We start from the raw sequence: 21,969 nt of genomic DNA, 5'->3' as shown, positions 1-21,969 counted from the left end.
TTTTTGTTTTGTTTTTTTCAAAGCAGGGTCTCACTCTAGCTCAGGCTGACCTGGAATTCACTCTGTAGTCTCAGGGTGGCCTTAAACTCAAGGCAATCCCTCTACCTCTGCCTCCCAAGTGCTGGGATTAATGGTGTATGCCAGCACGCCTGGCTTTTATCTTTTTTGTTTTTTTTGAGGTAGGGTTTCACTGTAGCCCAGGCTGACCTAGAATTCACTATGTAGTCTCAGGGCGGCCTCAAACTCACGGCAATCCTCCCGCCTCTGCCTCCCGAGCGCTGGGATTAAAGGCGTGTGCCACTGTGCCTGGCACATCATTGTATTTATACAGTTGGCACTCCATGTCTGAGGATTCACCATTTATTGACTCAACCAACCATGTATCAAAAATGCCTGATTAAAAAATAATTATTTGGAGCCGGGTGTGGTGGCACATGCCTTTAATCCCAGCACTCAGGAGGCAGAGGTAGGAGGATCACTGTGAGTTCCAGACCACCCTGAGACTACATAGTAAATTCCAGGTCAGCCTGAGCTAGAGTGAAACCCTATCTGGAAAAAGAAAATGTTTGTGTCATATCTTGAGGATACCACAAGCAGAGTCAACCAATCACAGTTTAAAAATATGAGAAGAGCCGCGCGTGGTGGCGCACACCTTTAATCCCAGCACTAGGGCAGTAGAGGTAAGAGGATCACTGTGAGTTCGAGGCCACCCTGAGATGACATAGTGAGTTCCAGGTCAGCCTGGGCTAGAGTGAGACCCTACCTTGAAAAAAAAAATATATATATATATGAGAAGATATTATGTGTAGTGAATATGTACATATATTTTTTTATCATTTCCTAAATAGCAGTTTAAAAACTATCCACGCAGAATTTACACAGTATATGGCTTATGAGATATCTAAAAATAACTTGAAGTATACGGGATAATGTATGAAGGGTATTTGCAAATCCTGTGTGTTTTTTTTTTTCCCCTGGGGGAAGAAAGAGGTGGCATTGAGATAGGGTCTAGATGTATAGCCAGGGTGGACCTCAAACTCGAGAACCTTCTGCTTCAGCCTCCTGAGTGCTGGGTTAACGGGTATATGCCACCACGCCTGACCCTACATCATGTTGTAGAGAAGGAACATGAGCATCTGCCGACCTGGGAATCCAGAGGAACCTGGAAGCAGGCCCCCACATCCTGAAGGACAGCGATACCAGGTTTGCCCTCAAGATCTGCCCAGTCTCCTGGCGCTCTCAGCTGTCAACAAGGTTTCCATAGCAAGTCTGCCTGGCTTCCAGTGCCCGAAGCCATGGCTAAGTTCTCCTGAGAGAGCCACCACCAGGGCCTGCGGTTTCCCAGAGTGTCTGCTAAAGTCCACGAGAGCGGCAGCTCTGCCCTTGATGCGGGCAGGACGTGATCTCAGCTCGGCTGGACTTCAGTGTGCGTGGGGTTAGCTAACCCCAGTTCCAGCCAGGGGCCCTTGTCACCACCATGCTTACCCTGCCGCTCTCCACGATCTCCCTCTGGAGGTCCTTGGAGGCCACCACCAGGACCTGGATGGCTTGCATCAAGCTGGTACAGGAGCCCAGGATCCTGTGGAAACCAAAATCGGTCAGGGCCCCGGGGACCAAGAGGCGGGAGGACCCTTCTCTTTCTCACTCCTAAGCCAGGCAAACTGTGATGGGCATGGGGCGGAGAAGGCGCTGAGGTTGCTCAATGATGCTCAAGGAGGGCTGGTGAGGGAGGATCCACGCGCTCCTGTGGATGTGATCTGTAGGGATCCCACTTACCTACGCCACCTGGATCACACTGACCTTTCGTTCACCTCCAACTTGACTCCTGTGTCTCCAGCTCGGGATTTGCTGAGCATTTCCTGTGAAAAGGAAGTTTGATTTTGGAAAAGAGAAAACAAATAAAATACAAAAGTAAGGGCTGGAGAGATGGCTTAGCGGTGAAGGCACTTGCCTACAAAGCCAAAGGACCTCATTTCAATTCCCCAGGACCCACCTAAGCCAGATGCACAAGGTGGTGCATGCGTCTGAAGTTCTTTTGCAAAGGCTGGAGGCCCTGGTGTGCACATTCTCTCTCCCCCACTTTTGTCTCTCTCAAATAAATAAATAAACAAAAGGATGGCCTTTCTTCCTTCCATCCTTCTTCCCTTTCTTTTTGCAGAGAGGGAGAGAAGAAAGAGAGGATAGAGACAGACATAGAGAATGGGCGCACTAGGGCCTCCAACAAACTCCAGAAGCATGCACCACTTTGTGCATCTGACTTTCGTGGGTCCTGAGGAATTGAACCTGGGTCCTTTGGCTTTACAGACAAGGGCCTCAACTGCTAAGCCGTCCCTCCAGCCCCTCCTTCCCTTTCTTTTCATGATACTAGGAATTGAACCCAGGGCCACATGCTTATGCGGGTGCTCCACCGTCAAGCCATGCTCAGAGCCCTTCACAAAGGGCTTCTAGCAGTTACTCGACTCCTGAGACACGCCGCAGCCTCTCACTAGAGGATTCTGGAAATGGCTGTTTTGTTTTTCCTCAATATTTTTATTTATTTATTAGCAAGCAGAGAGAGATAGAGGGATGAGAGATAGACACAGAGAATGGGCATGCTGCAGCTTCCAGCCACTGCAAACAAACTCCAGATGCAAGTGCTCCTTTGTGCATCTGGCTTTACATGGGTCCTGGGGAAATGAACCTGGGTCCTTTGGCTTTGCAGGCAAGCGCCTTAACCATCTCTCCAGCCCTAGTTCTGACTTTTTCTTTTTCTTTTTTCTTCCTTTCTTTTCTTTTCTTTCTTTTTTTTTTTTTTTTTGGTGGTTTTTCAAGTAGGCTCTCACTCTAGCCCAGGCTGACCTGAAACTCACTATGTGGTCTCATTTTTTTATTTTTTGGTTTTTCGAGGTAGGGTCTCTCACTCTAGCTCAGGCTGCTATGGAATTCACTCTGATTCTCAGAGTGGCCTTGAACTCAAGGAGATCCTCCTACCTCTGCCTTCTGAGTACTGGGATTAAAGGCATGTGCCACTATGACTGGCCCTCTAATTTTTCTCTTTCTTTCTTTTTTTAAAAATATATTTTATTTCTTTATTTGAGAAAGAGAGAGAATGGGCATGCCAGGGCCTCCAGCCACTGCAAATGAATTCCAGATGCGTGCCCCACCTTGTGCATCTGGCTTATGTGGGACCAGGAGATTTGAACCTGGGTCCTTTGGCTTTGCAGGCAAACGCCGTAACTGCTAAGGCATCTCTCCAGGCCCCTCTGATTTCTTTTATGGGGGACTAAGACATGCTTTGGAAAATAGCTATGAGAGCATTACTATAGAAGATTGTGGTGGTTTGAATTGGGTAATTAGGAGTCTCCCATAAACGAATGTATTTTTTTTTAATTTTTTTTATTTATTTATTTGAGAGCGACAGACACAGAGAGAAAGACAGATAGAGGGAGAGAGAGAGAATGGGCGCGCCAGGGCTTCCAGCCTCTGCAAACGAACTCCAGACGCGTGCACCCCCTTGTGCATCTGGCTAACGTGGGACCTGGGGAACCGAGCCTCGAACCGGGGTCCATAGGCTTCACAGGCAAGCGCTTAACCGCTAAGCCATCTCTCCAGCCCAACGAATGTATTTTGAATGCTTGGTAGACTGACAGCTGGTGGCAATTTGGGAGGTGGAGCCTTGCTGGAGGAGGTGTGTTGTGGGGGGGGGCGCTTAGAGGTGTTACAGGCAGCTCCCCTTTGCTAGAGTTCAGGTCACTGTCCTGCTGCTGTCTTCCACCTGCTGTGACAGAGCTGATGTCCCGCCTCCGCTCATGCCCTGTCATCATGAAGCTTCCCCTTGAACCCTGTAAGCCCTGTAAGACTGTAAGCCAGGAAAAAAAACAAACAAACCACTTCCCTCCCATCAGCTGCTTTTGGTTGGATGCAATGAGACAGTGAGTGGGTGACTAGACGATGGCAAAGATTTCTCTCACCTCAATCCGGGCAGTGGCGGCTTCAATGGCAGCCGAAGTGGCAGCCATCTCCTTGTCCACCAGGTCCCCCAGCTCCTCCTGTTTGATGTCCAGGCCCCTGGGCAGCAATTCCTGTGAACCACATTGCAGAGGTTGAAATAACACGCTGCCTTTCTCTCGGCCCGTGCATGGGAACCGTGGATAAGGCTTTGACCACAGACCCTGTCAAGTCCTTTAAGCCATGCTGTGAGTGTTGGGACCTCATGCCTCTTCCTGCTCGGCACACTCAGAACCACGTCCTTCTGGGACGCCACCAGCCACAACCCTACAGAGCCATTAAGATGCAGTTGCTGGGGTCCCAACTTCTTATTTGCACCTATCAATTATACTTGATAATGGGAAGATTTTTTTTCTTTTGTTTTCTGAGGTAGGGTCTCACTCTAGCCCAGGCTGACCTGGAATTCACTACGTAGTCTCAGGCTGACCTCGAACTCATGGCGATCCTATTATTTCTGCCTCCCAAGTGCTGGGATTAAAGGCGTGCGCCACCATGCCCGGCTTTTCTTTTCTTTCTTTCTTTCTATTTTTTAGAGTGACCGAGACAGAGAGGAGAGAGAGCAAACTGGTGCGCCAGGGCCTCAATCACTGAAATCGAACTCCAGATGCTTACGCCACCTAGTGGTCATGTGTGACCTAGTGCTTGCCTCACCTTTGTGTGTGTGGCTAAGGTGGGATCTTGAAAGTAAAACATGGGTCCTTAGGCAAGCGCCTTAACCACTAAGCCATCTCTCCAGTCTTTGTTGTTTTTCAAGGTAGGGTCTCGCTCTAGCCCAGGCTGACCTGGAATTCACTATGTAGTATCAGGATGGCCTCAAACTCAGAACAATCCTTCTCCTCAGCTTCCCCAGTGCTGGGATTAAAGGCGTGCACCCCCATGCCCGGCTGGGAGTTGATTTTTCTTTTTCTTTTTTGGTTTTTCGAATAGGGTCTCACTCTAGCTCAGGCTGACCTGGAATTCACTCTGTAGTGTCAGGGTGGGCTCGAAGTCATGGCGATCCTCCTAAACTTTCCCTCCAAGTATGGGGATTAAAGGCATGTGCTACCATACCCAGCTATAATTATTTTATACATTTTATTTATTTATTTGAGACAGAAAGAATAATAGGCAGAAAGAGATAGCAAGAGAAACTATGAATGCCAGGGCCTCTTACCACTGCAAACAAACTCTGGATGCATATGCTACTTTGCTCGTTTTGCTTTATGTGGGTCTGGAGAACTGGACCCAGGCATCAGGCTTTGCAAGTAAGTGCCTTTAACTGCTGAGCCATCTCTCCAGCCTCACCTTTTTTTTTTTGAGGTAGGGTCTTACTGTAGCTCAGGCTGACCTGGAATTCACCATGTAGTTTCAGGCTGGCCTTGAAATCAGGGCACTCTTCCTACCTCTGCCTCCCAAATGCTGGGATTAAAGGTGTGTGCTACCCCTCCTGGTTTTGTTTTTAAAGATTATTTATTGGGCTGGAGAGATGGCGTAGCGGTTAAGCGCTTGCCTGTGAAGCCTAAGGACCCCGGTTTGAGGCTCGGTTCCCCAGGTCCCACGTTAGCCAGATGCACAAGGGGGCGCACGCGTCTGGAGTTCGTTTGCAGAGGCTGGAAGCCCTGGCGCGCCCATTCTCTCTCTCTCCCTCTATCTGTCTTTCTCTCTGTGTCTGTCACTTTCAAATAAATAAATAAAAATTAAAAAAAATTAATATTTAAAGATTATTTATTTATGAGAGAGAGACAAATAGGCAAATAGAGAGAGAATGAGATCGCTAGGGCCTCTAGCCACTCACTGCAAATGAACTCCAGACCCATGTGCCACCATGTGCATCTGGCTGACGTGGGTTCTGAGGAATCGAACTTGGGTCCTTTGGCTTCACAGGCAAGTGCCTTAACTACTAAGCCATCTCTCCAGTCCTGTTTTTTTTTTTTTTTTAATTAAAAAAAAATATCCATTTTGAGACAGACAGAGAGAGAGAGAGAGAAAGAGAGAGAGAGAGAGAGAGAGAATTTGAGTATGGGCACACCAGGGTATCCAGCCAGTGCAAAAGAACTCCAGATGCATGCGCCACCATGTGCATCTGGCTGACATGAGAATTGAACTTGGGCCCTTAGGCTTCACAGGCAAGCACCTTAACTGCTAAGCCATTCTCCAACCCCCCCACTTTTTTTTTTGAAACAGGGTCTCATGTAAGCCATGTTTGACTTGAACACACCAAGTAGCTAACAACGGCCTTAAATTTCTGATCTTCAAGCTTCCGCCTCCCACCTGCTGCTCAGTCAGACGTGCATCACCACATTGGGTTTCTGTGGTGCTGGAGATCGATCCCAGAGCTCTGTGCACGCCAGGCAGCCCTCTACTGACTGAGCCACCTCGCCAGCCCTCATGCTCAGGTATTTTTTGCATTTACATGACCACCTAAATGCCAGTACTTGCATACCAGACACACACACCAACTTTATGGAATGAGCAAGAACACTCTGATGTCTGTGTCCATATTAAGTGTTGGCTGACACGAAAATGAGGGAACTGGGACGCAGGGATGGTTAGCAGTTAAAGCGTTTGCCTGCAAAGCCAAAGGATCCCGGTTCGATTCTCCAGGACCCACGTAAAGCCAGATGCACAAGGGAGTGCATGCGTCTGGAGTTTGTCTGCAGTGGCTGGAGGCCCTGGCGTGCCCATTCTCTCTCTCTCTCTCTCTTAAATAAATAAATGAATACATAAGCAAACGAGGGAACTACCTATCCTTTCCTTTGGTAGCAATGGTGAGACCAGTGGCTCTGGGGTCTTGGAGGTGGCAGGATGGATATTAGGGGCCCCAACTGGCTTCCTAGTCTCTGATCTCCCTCATGCAGTCTCCTGGAGTGCAGAGGCCCTGGTGTGTCCATTCTCTCTGCCTGTCTCTCCCCCCCACCTCTCTCTGCTGGCAAATGAATTAATAAATATTATATTAAAAAAGAATGAGCCGGGCGTGGTGGCGCATGCCTTTCATCCCAGCACTTGGGAGGCAGAGGTAGGAGGATCGCCGTGAGTTTGAGGCCACCCTGAGACTCCATAGTGAATTCCAGGTCAGCCTAGGCTAGAGTGAGACCCTACCTCAAAAACCAAAAACCAAAAACAAAACAAAAAAAAAGAATAAGAGAAAATCTTTATTAGCTAAACATCTGATAGGGGATTAATATCTAGAACATTTAAATAATTTAAAAAGTCTAAAGACCAGGGCCGGGTGTGGTGGTGCACACTTTAGTCCCAGCACTTGGGAAGCAGAGATAGTAGGAGAGCCAAGAGTTCGAGACCACCCTGAGATTATATAGTGAATTCCAAGTCAGCCCAGGCTAGAAAAAAAAAAAAAAGAAAAGAAAAGAAAAGAAAATCACCAAAAATACCTCGCCAATGGCCTTGATCTTGCTGAGACAGTTCCTCATGGCCGTGCAGTTGGGGTTCTCTGTGGCTCCCTCTTCCAGGGAGGACAGATAGGCCAAGGTCTCCCTGCCAAAGTGCCTACAGGCCTCGGTCAGAGCTGGGGACACAGGACACAGACATTTAAGTGCCTGCTGCTCCCCGGTGTTCAGCAGTGGCCCACCCCACCTCAGTACTCACAGTCTGCAGGCTCTGGTGGGGCCCGGAGGCTGGTGCTGCTCCCCTGAATGATGGTGTCACTGGTCAAGTGGACCAGCAGGGTCATGGAGTGCAGAAGCCCACCGATGTCTGCAGAGAGTAAGAAGGACAGCCTTAGCTGCGGAGTTATACATACACTTTCCTTGGTACGCAGGAATCTGTCGCTGTTCCTGCATTTGAGTTCCAACATGTATTTACTGTTTGTTTGTTTTGGTTGAGGGAGGCTCTCACCTGGCCCATGCTGACCTGGAGCTCACACTGCAGTCCCAGGTTGGCCTCAAACTCACAGGGATCCTTCTACCTCTGCCTCCTGAATGCTGGGATTAAAGGTGTGTGCCACCACGCCCAACTATTTATTTTGTCTTTTCAAGATAGGGTCTCGCTCTAGCCCAGGCTGACCTAGAATTCATTATGTAGTGTCAAGGTGGCCTCGAACACATGGCGATCCTCCTACCTCTGCCTTCCAAGTACTGGGATTAAAGGTGTGCGCCACCATGCCCACCTTTATTTTTATGTATTTATTTACTCTTGCCATTTTTGTACTTAATTTTTTATTTGTATTTTTAATACTTTTATTTTTATTTACTTATTTGGGAAAGAGAGGGAGAGAGAGAGAACGGGTGCGCCATGACCTCAGCCACTGCAAATGGACTCTAGAAGCATGCGCCACCTTGTGCATCTGGCTTTATGTGTGTACTGGGGAATCAAAGTTGATCCCTAAGCTTTGCAGACAAACATAGTAACTTCTGAGCCATCTCTCCAGCCTCTTCATTTACTTATCTATTTGTCTGTCTGTCTGTCTGTCTGTCTATCTATCTATTGAGAGAGAATGGGCACACCAGAGCCTTTCAACCACTGTGAACGAACTCCAGGCGTGTGCGCCCCCTTGTGGGCATGCATGACATTGCATGCTTTTCTATATGGGATCTGGAGAATGCAACAGGAGACCTTAGGCTTTGCAGGCAAGTGCCTTAACCGCTAAGTCATCTCTCCAGCCCTATTTATTTATTTATTTTTAGTATCTTATTTATTTATTTGAAACAGAGCGAGAGAGAGAGAGAGGGAGAGAGGGAGGGAGAGAGAATATCAGATAAATAGAGAATGGGCATGCCAGGGTCTCTAGTGACTATAATTGGAATTCAAGATGCATGCGCCACCTAGTGCATCTGGCTTTACGTGTGTACTGGGGAACTGAACCTGGATCCTTAGGCTTTGCAGGCAAGTGCCTTTGCCGCTGGGCGATCTCTCTAGCCCAACTTTATTTTATTTTTTTGAGATAGGATCTCACATAGTCCAGGCTTGCCTTGAACTTGCTATGTAGCTGAGAATGACCTTGAACTTCCAATCCTCCTCCATGCCTGTTTTATGGGTGCTGGGGATGGAAGTCAGAGCTTCGCGCATACTAGGCTCTGCTACCGAGCTCCATCCAGAGACTTGAGCTTTGTTGTATTAGGGTTTGTTTTGTTTTTTCCCCCCTTTCTTCTGTGGTGCTAAGACTATAGGCATTCAATACCTCAACAGACTACATCTTAGGCTTTTCTGTCTATCTTTCTCTTTTGTATGTGTGTGTCTGGGCATGTGTGTGCACATATGTATGCATGTGCATAGAGGACTGAGGTCCACAGACAGTGTCTTCTCAATCACTCTCCACATTCTTTACTGAACAGTGTCTCTCACTGAACCTGGAGTCCTCTGACTTGCTTAGTGTAGCTTGCCAGCTGGTCCCAGGGATCAGCCTGTCTCTGTCTCCTGAGTGCCAAAGATTACACAGGAATGCGTCTCTCCACCCAGCGTTGCTGGTGGTGCCTGGAATCTGAGCTCAGTCCCTCAGCCAGTGCTTTGACCCCCTGAGCCATCTTCCCAGCTGGACCTGAGCAGCTTTGAACCCCATCCGGCTGCCCTCAGTGACATAGCCCATGGTTCACTTTTTACTTTTTTTTATTTTTATTTTTAAATATTTTATTTATTTATTATTTATTTGACAGAGAAGGACAGACAGAGAGGCAGATAAAGAGTGGATGCACTAGGGCCTCCAGCCACTGCAAACGAATTCCAGATACATGCACTACCTTGTGCATCTGGCTTACATGGGTTCTGGGGAACTGAACCTGGGTCCTTTGGCTTTACAGGTAAGTGCCTTAACGGCTAAGCCATCTCTCCAGTCCCCCCTTTTTTGTGTGTGCCCCCCTTACCTTCTGGGCAGGCCAGATACTGGCTGTGGTTCTTTTCCAGTTGCTCGAGGCAGCTGGAAACAGACTTGACCTTGGAGAGAAGGTGATCTGTGAGAGAGAAGACAGCAGAATCTCAGCAAGGGTTCTCATGGCTTTTTTGTTGTTGTTGTTTGTTTTGTTTTTCGAGGTCGGGTCTCTAGCTCAGGCTGACCTGGAATTCACTATATAGTCTCAGGGTGTCCTTGAACTCATGGTGATTCTCCTAGCCCTGCCTCCTGAGTGCATCACCACACCTGACTTGTTTTTAATTTTTTTTGAGACAAAGTCTCACCCTGAAGCCCAGGTTGGTCTTGAATGTTCTATGTAGTCCCTGCTAGCCTTGAACTTGAGAGATCATTCTGCCTCAGTCTCCTGAGTGCTTGGATTATGGGTCTGTGCCAACATGCTTGGTTTACTCTATGCCTTATGAGGCCTCCTGGCACAGCCATAGCTTCTACACCTCAAAAATCCCTTTTAATTAAAAAAAAAATATTGAGAGAAAAAGAGGCAGACAGAAAGAAAGTGAGTACGGGTGTACCGCCAAGGAAGGCCTCCTACTGCTGTAAACAAATTCCAGACACATGCACCACCTTTGTGTATCTGGCTTTACGTGGGTACTGAGGGAATCGAACCTGGGTTGTCAGGCTTTCAGGCTTGGCAAGCAAGCCTGCGCCTTTAACTGCTCAGCCATCACCTCTCCAGTCCCAGAATCCATTTTACTTCAAGATTGCTTCAGGGTTCTGCTTGCTGCATGACCGACTATTAGGGTTTGACTCTGAAGGGCTTCCATGAGCTCATGTGTGGAATGCTTGCTCTCCAGCTGGGTATACTACCTGGGGAGGCTCTGAAAACTTGGGGGGGGGGCAGTGAGGTACAGCTGGACCAAGTGTGTCACAGCACCCAGGTGCAAGGGGGTATAGGCTAGCCTCACTCACTTCCTATCTTGTTCTCTGCTTCTGGATCCACCATGACGTGAACAGCCTCCTGCACACACTCCCGCCGCCACGAACCGAACTGCTCAGTGTTGCCTTCCGCGAGCCAACATAAATCTCCCTCCCCACGTGGCTCCTGCCAGGTACTGTGGTCACAGCAACGTAGAAGTAACTAACAAGCTGACTAACGCAGTGCCTATCACGCCAGCAGGGCTATAGAAGACACGACTGCTCAGGCCCTGAGCCAGACATGCCAATTTAATTGACAGAGCATGGGGCTCTGGCATCCAGCTGGGCAGACAGCCTCTGGTCTATGTGCCAGGGCGATTTGTGCCAATGGGGAGCACTGTGGGCAGAACAGGTGGAGGAGTACCTGCAGATCCCGCACAGCTGATGAGGGCGGGCTCCTCCAGCTGGCTCAGCGCCTCCTGAATCACCTGCTCTGCAGCCTCCCTGGATCTTACCAGTAGCATTTTCCGCTGGTCCTCTGCAAGCTGGGACACAGATTCCTAGAAATAGCCCAGGAAGGGGAGAGTCTGCCGTGGAGCCCGTAATGCACCCCAAGCAACGTCCACCTAGGAGCACACTGGGGTTCCTGGCTAGTCAGCTCACGCTGACACTTCTGAGGTCCAAGCAGGTCAGCTCAAGGTAAGAAAAAATACCTGTCCAGAGGTGTGACAGCTGACCTTGGGAGGCTATGAGATGGATCCACTCCTAGGGTGGAAGCCAAAGTACCTGATGACTAATCTTGTCATCTTGACTGGATTAATATATAATATATGCCTAGGATATTAGTAGGCCACACCTCTGGGTGTGTCTGTGAGGGCATTTCCAGAGGCCATTAAGTCATGAAAGCTCTGACCAAATCAACCCTAATAACCCCTTGATGGGTTTGAAGTTTTTTTTTTTAAATAATTAAAAAAGTTTATTTCAGAAAGAGAGAATGAGAATTGGCATGCCAGGGCCTCAATTGAACTCCAGACGCTTGTGCCACCTAGTGAGCATGTGCAACCTTGTGCTTGCCTCACCGTTGTGCGTCTGGCTAACGTGGGATCTACAGAGTCAAACATGGGTCCTTAGGCTTCACAGGCAAGCACCTTAACCACTAAGCCATCTCTCCAGCCCTCTTGGCTTTTTTTTTTTTTTTTTTTTTAGGAAGGGTCTTAGTCTAGCCCCAAACTGACCTGGAACTCACTCTATAGTCCCAGGCTGGGCTTGAACTCACAGTTATCCTCCTACCTCTGCCTCCCAAGTGCTGGGAATAAAGGTGTGCACCACCACGCCTGACTAGTTCTTGGCTTTGTTTTATTTTGTTTTTGAGGTAGGGTCTTGCTCTAGCCCAGGCTGACCTGGAATTCACTATGTAGTCTCAGGGCGGCCTCGAATTTCCGGCAATCTTCCTACCTCTGCCTCCCGAGTGCTGGGATTAAAGGCGTGCGCCACCACGCTTGGCTTTTTGTTGGTTTGGTTTTTTAGGAAGGGTCTCACTGTGGCCGAGGCTGCCCTGGAATTCACTATGTAGTCTCAGGGATGGCCTCAAACTCATGATGTGCGGCACCACGACCACCCGACTTAGTTCTTGGCTCTTGCTCACTGGCTGGCATTCAGAGCCATGCCTATAGAAGGCCTTGGCAGTGCAGCCGAAGGTCATGAACCCTTCACAGCACCCCTCCTCTGGCTTCCACACACATGCCAAGGCCCACTGGTATCTCAGTGGGTTTCCATTACTTGCCTGGGCACTGGCCAGTTTGATCTGGGTGCATTCCAGCTGCTCTCGCAGGGCCGATAATTCCTCCTCTCGGTGAATTGCGACAGTCGCCAAGCCTTCTCGTTCCTTCTCTAGTTCCGCAATCTGCGTCACCCACCTGGCTTCTGTCTGCAATGGCGACCACACAGGCGTACAGAGATGCTGGGTGAATGAAACTGTCCCTTTTCCAGAGGTCCAAGCCCACCTCCCGGCCCCAAAGAGCAGGGGGTGAGATCTCTTCTGATGCCACTCTCACTGGCCCTGAGTAAGTGGGGAGTCACAGATGGGGTCAGTTTGGTCGCGGACAGGATGTGAGGGGCACCCAAGGGACGGGAGCCTGGAGAAGCTCACCTGGGCAGAGGTTTCCAGGTTGCTATGGAGAACCTGCAGCTCCTGTCTACTGGTGGCAAGTTCTTGCTTCAAGCTCTCCACAACGTCCTGCTGCTCTTGGGTCTGAAAGACAAGTAAAACACAAGGTTTCTGACCCGGGTGGGAACAGCAGAATATGCAAATATAGGAATATACAAATATAAACGCTCCCCAGCTATCAATGGAGACTGTATACACCACTGGGTCTGTTACAATGGGGGGGGGGGGACCGGGGCAGGGGGAGCGGAGGTAGGCAAGCTCCCATGTGGTATGGATGACTTTCTATCTCACGTAGTTTATTTTAGGTGTACAGGAATGCACGTGTGTGCACCTTACTCGATCACTCTCCATCTTATTATTATTGTATTATTAATTATTACTAGCAGTATTATTTTACTTTTTTCAAGGCAGGGTCTCTCTCACTCTAGCCCAGGCTGACCTGGGTCTCACTGTATATAGTCCCAAGCTGGCTTCAAACTCATGACAACCCTCCTACCTCTGCCTCCTTAGTGCTGGGATCGAAGGTGTGCTCTACCACGCTGGGCCACTTTTATTTTTTTGAGACAGGTCTCTAACTAGACCCCAGAGCTTGAAAACTCAGTTAGACTAGCTAGCCAGATTGCCTGGGGATCCGCTCTCTCTACCTCCTCAGCACTAGGATTATAGATAGGCCACCACATCCACTTGGCATTCATGTCTCTGAACGCATCTCAAGCTTGAGTGGTAAGTGCCTTATCCACTGAGCCGTCTTTATTTATATAGAGTACTGCATCCTTATTTATGTATTTATTTATTTTTTTGAGGTAGGGTCTCACTGTAGCCCACGCTGACCTGTAATTCACTATGTAGTCTCAGGGTAGCCTCGAACTCACAGTGATCCTCCTACCTCTGCCTCCCAAGTGCTGGGATTAAAGGCGTGTGCCACCACACCTGGCTTTTTCCTTCTTTTTTGTTTAATTTTTTAAAAAATTTTTCGGTTTTTCAAGGTAGAATTTCACTCTAGTTCAGAATGACCTGGAATCCACTATGTAGTCTCAGGGTGGCCTCGAACTCACAGCGATCCTTCTACCTCTGCCTCCCAAGAGCTGGGATTAAAGGCGTGCACCATCACGCCCAGCAATATTTTATTTATTTATTTATTTATGAGAAAGAGAAGAGGTAGAGAGAGAGAAGAAGGGAGGGAGAGAATGGGCACGCCAGGGCCTCCAGCCATTGCAAATGAACTGCAGACACATGTGTCCCCTTGTTCATTTGGCTTACATGAGTCCTGGGGAATTGAACCTGGGTCTTTTGGTTTTGCAGGCAAGTGCCTTAACTGCTAAGCCCTCTCTCCAGCCTCCATGAGTCTCCTCCTGCTCACCTTCCGCTGGACCTGGTCAGTTATGCGCTCGAAGGAATCTTCCAGCTCTTTTTTCTCTCTTTCCAAATCCACCTGGGCTTGCCTGGCCGTGGACAACTGTTTAGTCACCTCTGCATTCTATAAGGGAAGAAGAGTGTCTTGAGTGGACATCTCTCAGGCGTAAAGGGCATCTCCCTTCCAGAACGAACTATCCTTGTCAGACTTCTGAGGGGCAGGGGGGCAAACACAGGATTCTTTTTCTAGCTGGATGAAAGCCAGAATCAAGCTATAACTTTTTTGTTATTTGTTTATCATGGCAGGGTCTTACTTTAACCCAGGCTTACCTGGAACTCACTCTATAGTCCTAGGCTGGCCTTGAACTCCCGGCTTCAAGCTATAACATTTTTTTTTTTTTGAGGTAGGGTCTCACTGTAGTCCAAGCTGACCTGGAATTCACTATCAGTCTCAGGGTGGCTTTGAATTCACAGTGATCCTCCTATCTCTGCCTTCCAAGTACTGGGATTAAAGGCGTGTGATGCCATACCAGGCCTTTTCAAGCTATAACTTTCAATGCTGAACTTTCAACTATTTACATAAATAACATATATTTGTTTGGTTTGGTAGTTTCTTTCTTTTTTTCTTAAAAAGTTTTTTGGCTGGACATATGGCTTAGCAGTTAAGGTATGTGCCCTGGTGTACACATTCTCTCTCTCAGATACGATAAAAAAAAAAAAAAGACTATTTAAAAAAAAGTTTTATTTAGCCAGATATGGTGGCACACACCTTTAATTTCTGTACCTGGGAGGCAGAGGTAGGTGGTTCGCTGTGAGTTCAAGGCCACCCTGACACTACATAGTGAATTTCAGATCAGACTGGACTAGAGAGAAAGACCCTACCTTGAAGCCCCCCACCAAAAAAGAAAAAAAAGTTTATTTATTTGCAAGGAGAGAGAGAGAATGAATGGGAGTACCAGGGCCTCTAGATGCTGCTAGCAAATTCCAGATGCATGCACCAGTTAGTGCATCCAGCTGTATGTGGGCACTGGGAAATCAAACCCAGGTCGTTAGGCTTTGTAGCATCTAAGCCAGCTCTCCAGCCCTGGTATTTTCTTTTCTTTTCCTTTTTTTTGTGATAAAGTCTCACTCTGTACTGGAACTCACTGTATTAGTCCAGTCTAACCTTACACTCTTAGAAACCTCTTTCCTCCCAAATTCTGGGATTCGAGGTGTGAGCCAGTATACCTCACTTTACTTTTTTTTTTTTTGGTTTTTCGAGGTAGGGTCTCACTCTGGCCCAGGCTGACCTGAAATTCACTATGTAGTCTCAGGGTGGCCTCAAATTCATGACTATCCCCTACCTCTGCCTCCCCGAGTGCTGGGATTAAAAGCCTGTGCCACCACGTGCGGCTCCTCACTTTACTTTGTATTTATTTCACTGAAATAGGGATAGGCCCGCTGGCTCAAACTCACAATCTTCTTGCCTCTGCCTCCCGAACAATGGGATAACAGGCATGCACAACCATGCTCAATTCAGATGGGAAGTAATTCTTGGAGAAACCCGAGGTGCAGACTGATTTCTCCCTGTACTGTAGAGTGGGGGGGGGGATGGTGGCGAGGGGTCAAAGGTCATACCTTCCGCAGCAGGCCAGCGTGGTTTTGAACCAGTTCACTGTACTTCTCCTTTAGCTTGCTGTATCGCTGTTCATTGGCCTGGGCCTTCCCTGCATCGACAAGGTCCAAGGTGAGGTGTCTCCTCTGGCTGGGACCACCTGCCTTCTTCCCAGAAAACCAGGATCCCTAGAAGATGTTTTCTTTCCACCAATGCATAGACCCTTTGTCCCTCAAAATACCCTATAGAAACTTCTCTGGGAAGTCACCCTTTGACGCTTTAAAACAAATTTTTTTTTCCCCCCAAGGTAGGGGGTCTCCCTCTAGCCCAGGCTGACCTGGAACTCACTGTGTAGTCTCAGGCGATCCTATCTCTCCCTCCTGTGTGCTGGGATTAAAGGTGTGTGCCACCTCTCCTGGCTACCTTTGGCTTTTCTTTTTTAAATATATATTTTTAATTTTTGTTTATTTTTATTTATTTATTTGAGAAAATGGGCGCGCCAGGGCTTCCAGCCACTGCAAACAGACTCCAGAAGTGTGTGCCCCATTGTGCATCTGGCTAACGTGCGTCCTGGGTAACTGAACCTCGAACTAGGGTGCTTAGGCTTCACAGGCAAGCGCTTAACCACTAAGCCATCTCTCCAACCCAACCTTTGGCTTTTTTTGAACCAGGGTCTTGGTATGTAGCCCAAGTTAGCCTTAAACTCATGGTTCATTCATTCATTCTTTTATTGTTGTTGTTTTTCTGAGGTAGGGTCTTACTCTAGCCCAGGCTGACCTGGAATTCACTATGGAGTCTCAGAGTGGCCTTGAACTCACGGCGATCCTCCTACCTTTGCCTCCCGAGTGCTGGGATTAAAGTCATGAGCCACCATGCCCGGCAAACTCATGATTCTTTCATCTCAATCCCCCAGTAGGTGGGTACCACCATGCCAGGCTCCAAGTCAATGGTTGGTTAATTTTTTTGTATGTGCATGCATACATGTGTGTTAATACATGTGCACATGCACACGCCTGTGTATGGAGGCCAGTGGTCCATGCTTGTGTCTTAATCCACTGGTATCTTTTTTTAGTTTTTTATTTTTTTTTTTGGTTTTTCTAGGTAGGGTCTCTCTCTAGCTCAGGCTGACCTGGAATTCTTTTTTTTTTTTTTTAATATTTTATTTATTTATTTGAGAGTGACAGACACAGAGAGAAAGACAGATAGAGGGAGAGAGAGAATGGGCGCACCAGGGCTTCCAGCCTCTGCAAACGAACTCCAGACGCGTGCGCCCCCTTGTGCATCTGGCTAACGTGGGACCTGGGGAACCGAGCCTCGAACCGGGGTCCTTAGGCTTCACAGGCAGGCGCTTAACCGCTAAGCCAACTCTCTAGCCCTGACCTGGAATTCTTTATGTAGTCTCAGGGTGGCTTCAAACTCGTGGAGATCCTTCTACCCCCTGCTTCCCGAGTGCTGGGATTAAAGGCGTGCGCCACCACGCCCGGTGACTACATTATTCTTTGAGACAGGGTCTCCCTGAACCTAGAGCTCACAGATGTAGCTGGTCTAACTAGCCAGTGAGCTCTAGGGACTCCCTGCCTCTACTTCCCCAGCACTGGGAATGCAGGTAGGTACATGGCACCATGCCTGGCATATGTGTGGGCATGGCCGAATCCAGGCTCAGGTCCTGATGCTAGAGCCTGAGCCCTCTCCCCAGTCCTGGCTTTGTTTTGTTTTGAGACAGGCTCTGCCTATTGTAGCCTAGGCTGGCATCAAATTTGTGATTTTCATGCTTTAGCCTCCCAGGTGCTAGAATTACAGGTGGGTGCCCCTAACCCTGGCATAAAAGTTGTCTTTGTCTTTCTTTCTTTTTTTAAGAATGCACCTGATTTATTAAGAGCTTGCCTGTGAAGCCTAAGGACCCCGGTTCGAGGCTCGGTTCCCCAGGACCCACGTTAGCCAGATGCACAAGGGGGCGCACGCGTCTGGAGTTTGTTTGCAGTGGCTGGAAGCTCTGGCGCGCCCATTCTCTCTCTCTCTCTCTGTCTGTTGCTCTCAAATAAATAAATAAAATAAACAAAAAAAAAATTTTTAAGCCAAAAAAAATGCACCTGATTTAAATTCCTCTATGACTTGATGCTTCCTCAGCACTTATGAATACATAGGTTTTATTAATTTAAAACTTGTGTGTGTGTGTGTGTGTGTGTGTGTGTGTGTGTGTGTGCACAAGGGTCTCCTGACACTGCAAAACAAATGCCAGGCCCACACATCACTTTGTATCCCATTGCATCTGGCTTTATGCGGGTACTAGGGAATTGAACCCAGGCCGTCAGGCTTTGCAAGCAAGTGCCTTTGGCTGCTAAGCCATCTCCCCAGCTCCTGATTTTAATTTCTTTTTGGTTATACAAGATCTCATGCAGCCCAGGCTAGACTTGAGCTTGCTGAGTAGCCACGGGTGACCTTAAACTGCTGGTCCTCCCGCCTCTCCCCCGGAATGCTGGGCTTACAGGATGTGCCACCATGCCCGACATTAGCAGTATTTTTGCCATTTATGGTCCCCCTGCTCCCCTTCCCCCAGGTAGGGTCTCACTCTTGCTCAGACTGACCTGGAATTCACTATGGAGTCTCAAGCTGGCCTCAAACTCATGGTGATCCTTCTACCTCTGCCTCCCAAGTGCCGGAATTAAAGGAATATGCCAGCATACCTGGCTCTGAATTGATGATGATGATGATTTTTCTCCTTAGGCCTGTCTCTTAGGGAAGGCCCCTCCGCCAGGACAGGAGCCCTGTCCTCACTCACTGTTGTGCCTCTGGTTGCCTTAGGCCAAGGGGTGCTTTGGATGGAGCCCTGCTTGCAAACCTATCTCTATCTGATGATAAGAGCCAGCTGTCTGGAAGCACTTCGGGAAGGACGCAGCGCGAGGTAACCCTGGCCTGAGCCGGTACAGACCCCGGGCTCCCTCCCACATGCACGGCCGGTTCCTGGCCGTGGGGCCCTCACTTTCTATCTCAGTCAGACTCCGCTGTGCCTTCTCCTTGTCCTCTCGCTGCTTTTTCAGCTCGTCCAGCTCCGTGCGCAGGAACTCGCAGTCATCAGAGGCCTGACGCCCCAGGTGCTGCTGCTCGGCCAGCTCTGCCTCCAGCTCGCTCACGCGGCCCTTCAGCTGCAGCACGCCCCGCTGGCCCTGCGGGAAGCAAGGGGCTGAGGAACTGCTGCTTGTGCTGCTGCTGCTGCGGCCACGTGCCGGGACCAGGCAGGCTGAGCAGGACCCACCGCGTTACCCCACTGATGCAGGACAGTTGACCTCGGCTTCTGGGATTTGCTGACCCACATATCCAACAAACCATGGACGGGAAAACTTGACACCTGCCCCTCACTGGGGGATTCGGGGCAGGAGCTCTGCCACTGAGCCACGCTCCCAGCCCCTCACTGGGGGGTTCTAGGCAGGAGCTCTACCACTGAGCCACGCCCCCAGCCCCTCACTGGGGGGTTCTAGGCAGGAGCTCTACCACTGGGCTACGCCCTATACTAAGAATTGGTCTTCTGTATCACTGATTCCTGACAAAGGTAACCACTGCTACTTCTAGGTCCACTGGGTTCCTGGCATAAGTCAGGCCTTTAAAGGCAAGTGCCATGGAAATGAATTCATTTTTCTTTCTTTTTGATGGTTTCTCAAGGTAGGGTCTTGCTCTAACCCAGGTTGATCTGGAGCTCACTGTGTTGTCCCAAACTGGCCCTGAGCTCCCAATGATCCTCTTACCACTGCCTCCTGGGTGCTGGGATTAAGAGGGTGCACCACCACACCCAGCTATGGAAATGAATTCTAATGTAGATGCGAAGACAGTCGAATTCACGGCCTTTGGCATCTCTACTGATTAAGCTGACTTATAAGGGGACCAACCAGCACCGTGGCACACGAGTGTTCTGTGAACGTCAGTGGCCGGCTGGTGATGCGCAGAGCAGATGGCCCGGCGCGTACCTCAGTCTTTGCGTTCTCCAGCTGCGCCGTCAGCCCGCTGATCTCTCTGTACAGGCGTTCAATCATGTGGTCCCTGGGGAGAGAAGAACGGGTTAGCTGCCACCGTGCCTCTCCTCCTCCTCCCCGCTAATGGGGAGATCCGGAAGGGATGGAAAAAGTTGGTACTAAGTTAGGGACGGTTCTTTTTTTTACTTAAGACAACGCGTCCTAGCGAAAGATGATCCTCTGGCCACAAGAATGTGCGTGCTGAACTCACGGGAGTGGCACCGCATCTGGTTTTATGTAGTGCTGGGGACAGACCCTGGGAACGTGCATAGCAGTCAGTCAACCCACCAGATGAGCTGCACCCCACACATTTATTTTTTTTCAAGGTGGGGTCTCAGTCTAGCCCAGGCTAACACGGAATTCACTTTGTAGTCCGAGGCTGGCCCTGAACTCACACTGATGCTCCTACCTCTGCCTCCTGAGTGCTGGGATGAAAGGTGTGCACCACCACAGCCAATCCCAGCCCTATTTTGATAAGGGTACTCACGGGGGACCATTCATCGACTCTGTAAATTATACAGTCAATCTTTCATAGCTTCAGATCCTACACTCATGATGTTAATGGACTGCAAATCAAAAGTGAATGCCTGAGGGAAAACATACAGACAAAAAAGCTGGGCGTGGTGGGGCACGCCTTTAAGCCCATCACTTGGAAGGCAGAGGTAGGAGGATCGTGGTGAGTTCGAGGCCACCCTGAGACTACATAGTGAATTCCAGGTCAGCCTGTGCTAGAGCGAGACCCTACCTCAAACCCAATCTCCCAGAAAATAAATAAATAAATAAACCACAAATACAGAAAAAGAACTATTTAAGCTGTATTCACATCCCATCAGGCTTTATAAGTCATGTAGAAATCAGTTCATGTATATAGAAGGATGTGCATAGGGTATATGCAAATACTAACTATTCCAATCCAACTTTATATACAGAACTTGCACGGCTGTAGATTTTGGTGTCCATGGTGGGGTGGTCATGCAATAAGGTCTCTTGGATACTAAGGGTTGATTGTAACCTAAGTGTTACGAGATTTTAATCTAATACTCATAGGTACACAATTACTGATCTTGTGGGAATAAAGGGGCTCATATTTGAGGGTCAAAATGTTCTTTTTAAAAAAATTTTATTTTTTGCAGTACTGGGTTTGCTCATGTTAGGCAAATACCTTCAGGCTGAGACACGCTCCCAACCCTTCACTGGGGGATTCTAGGCAGGAGCTCTACCACTGAGCCACGGCTCCAGCCCCTCACTGGGGGATTCTAGGCAGGAGCTCTACCACTGAGCCACACCCCCAGCCCCTCACTGGGGGATTCTAGGCAGGAGCTCTGCCACTGAGCCATGGCTCCAGCCCCTCACTGGGAGATTCTAGGCAGGAGCTCCACCACTGAGCCACGCCCCCAGGCCCTCATTGGGGGATTCTAGGCAGGTGCTCCACTACTAAATTATACTCCCAGCACTAAGACTTGTTTCCTTTTTTAAAATCCAAGAAGCCTAGTTATTATGAATCCCTCTTCAAGGCCTGGCATGTAGGTTCATGCTTGGATGCTAGCCCTCAGGAGGCAGAGGCAGAATTACCTGAATTCCATGCCAGACTGGGCTATGATGTGAGATCCAGTCTCAAAAAGCTAACCGAGGGCTGGAGAGATGGCTTAGCGGTTAGGGCCCTTGCTTGCAAAGCCAAGGGACCCAGGTTTGATTCCCCAGGACTCCCATAAGCCAGATGTACAGGGTGGCACATGTATCTGGAGTTTGTTTACAGCGGCTGTAGGACCTGTTGTGCCCATTCTCTCTCTTGTCCTCTCTATTGACCTCTCTCAAATAAATAAATAAATTTAAAAGAATATAGATTTAAAAAAAAAAAAGCTAGGGGCTGTAGAGATGGCTTAGCGGTTAAGCGCCTGCCTGTGAGGCCTGAGGACCCTGGTTTGAGGCTCAATTCCCCAGAACTCATGTAAGCCGGAGGCACAAGGAGGCGCACATGTCTGGAGTTCATTTGACGTGGCAGGAGGCTCTGCTGCGCCCGTTCTCTCTTTATCTGCCTCTTTCTCTCTTTATCTCAAATAAATCAATACATAAGTAAATAAATCAATTAATTAAAGAAAAGCTAATAGAATCCAAAAGAAAACGTCTCTTGGGGTAGTTCTTGCATGGCAGACCGTGGCTAACTGAGTCCCTG

The 21,969-nt window shown here is 48.8% G+C and overlaps 1 protein-coding gene across 4 annotated transcripts in view; it reads right to left on the bottom strand.

Annotated features, from left to right (window-relative positions):
- Hip1 (huntingtin interacting protein 1) overlaps nt 1-21,969 on the bottom strand; it is a 198,396-nt gene that overhangs the window by 13,099 nt on the left and 163,328 nt on the right. For all 4 annotated transcript variants that reach the window (XM_045142989.1, XM_045142990.1, XM_045142992.1 and 1 more), the window contains exons 13-25: nt 19,752-19,824; nt 18,773-18,956; nt 15,816-15,904; nt 14,206-14,322; nt 12,828-12,929; nt 12,462-12,605; nt 11,103-11,238; nt 9,780-9,866; nt 7,570-7,677; nt 7,356-7,489; nt 3,951-4,061; nt 1,801-1,859; nt 1,486-1,579 (exon numbers count right to left, since the gene is read on the bottom strand). In XM_045142989.1, coding sequence (XP_044998924.1) covers nt 1,486-1,579; nt 1,801-1,859; nt 3,951-4,061; nt 7,356-7,489; nt 7,570-7,677; nt 9,780-9,866; nt 11,103-11,238; nt 12,462-12,605; nt 12,828-12,929; nt 14,206-14,322; nt 15,816-15,904; nt 18,773-18,956; nt 19,752-19,824 — 1,438 coding nt within the window. The remainder of the gene's footprint in view (nt 1-1,485; nt 1,580-1,800; nt 1,860-3,950; nt 4,062-7,355; nt 7,490-7,569; nt 7,678-9,779; nt 9,867-11,102; nt 11,239-12,461; nt 12,606-12,827; nt 12,930-14,205; nt 14,323-15,815; nt 15,905-18,772; nt 18,957-19,751; nt 19,825-21,969) is intronic.

Source organism: Jaculus jaculus, chromosome 2 (genome assembly GCF_020740685.1).
Source record: "Jaculus jaculus isolate mJacJac1 chromosome 2, mJacJac1.mat.Y.cur, whole genome shotgun sequence".
Classification (NCBI taxonomy): domain Eukaryota; kingdom Metazoa; phylum Chordata; class Mammalia; order Rodentia; family Dipodidae; genus Jaculus; species Jaculus jaculus.
The sequence above is the reverse complement of the archived record's forward strand: the minus strand, read 5'-3'. Positions and strand labels throughout refer to the sequence as shown.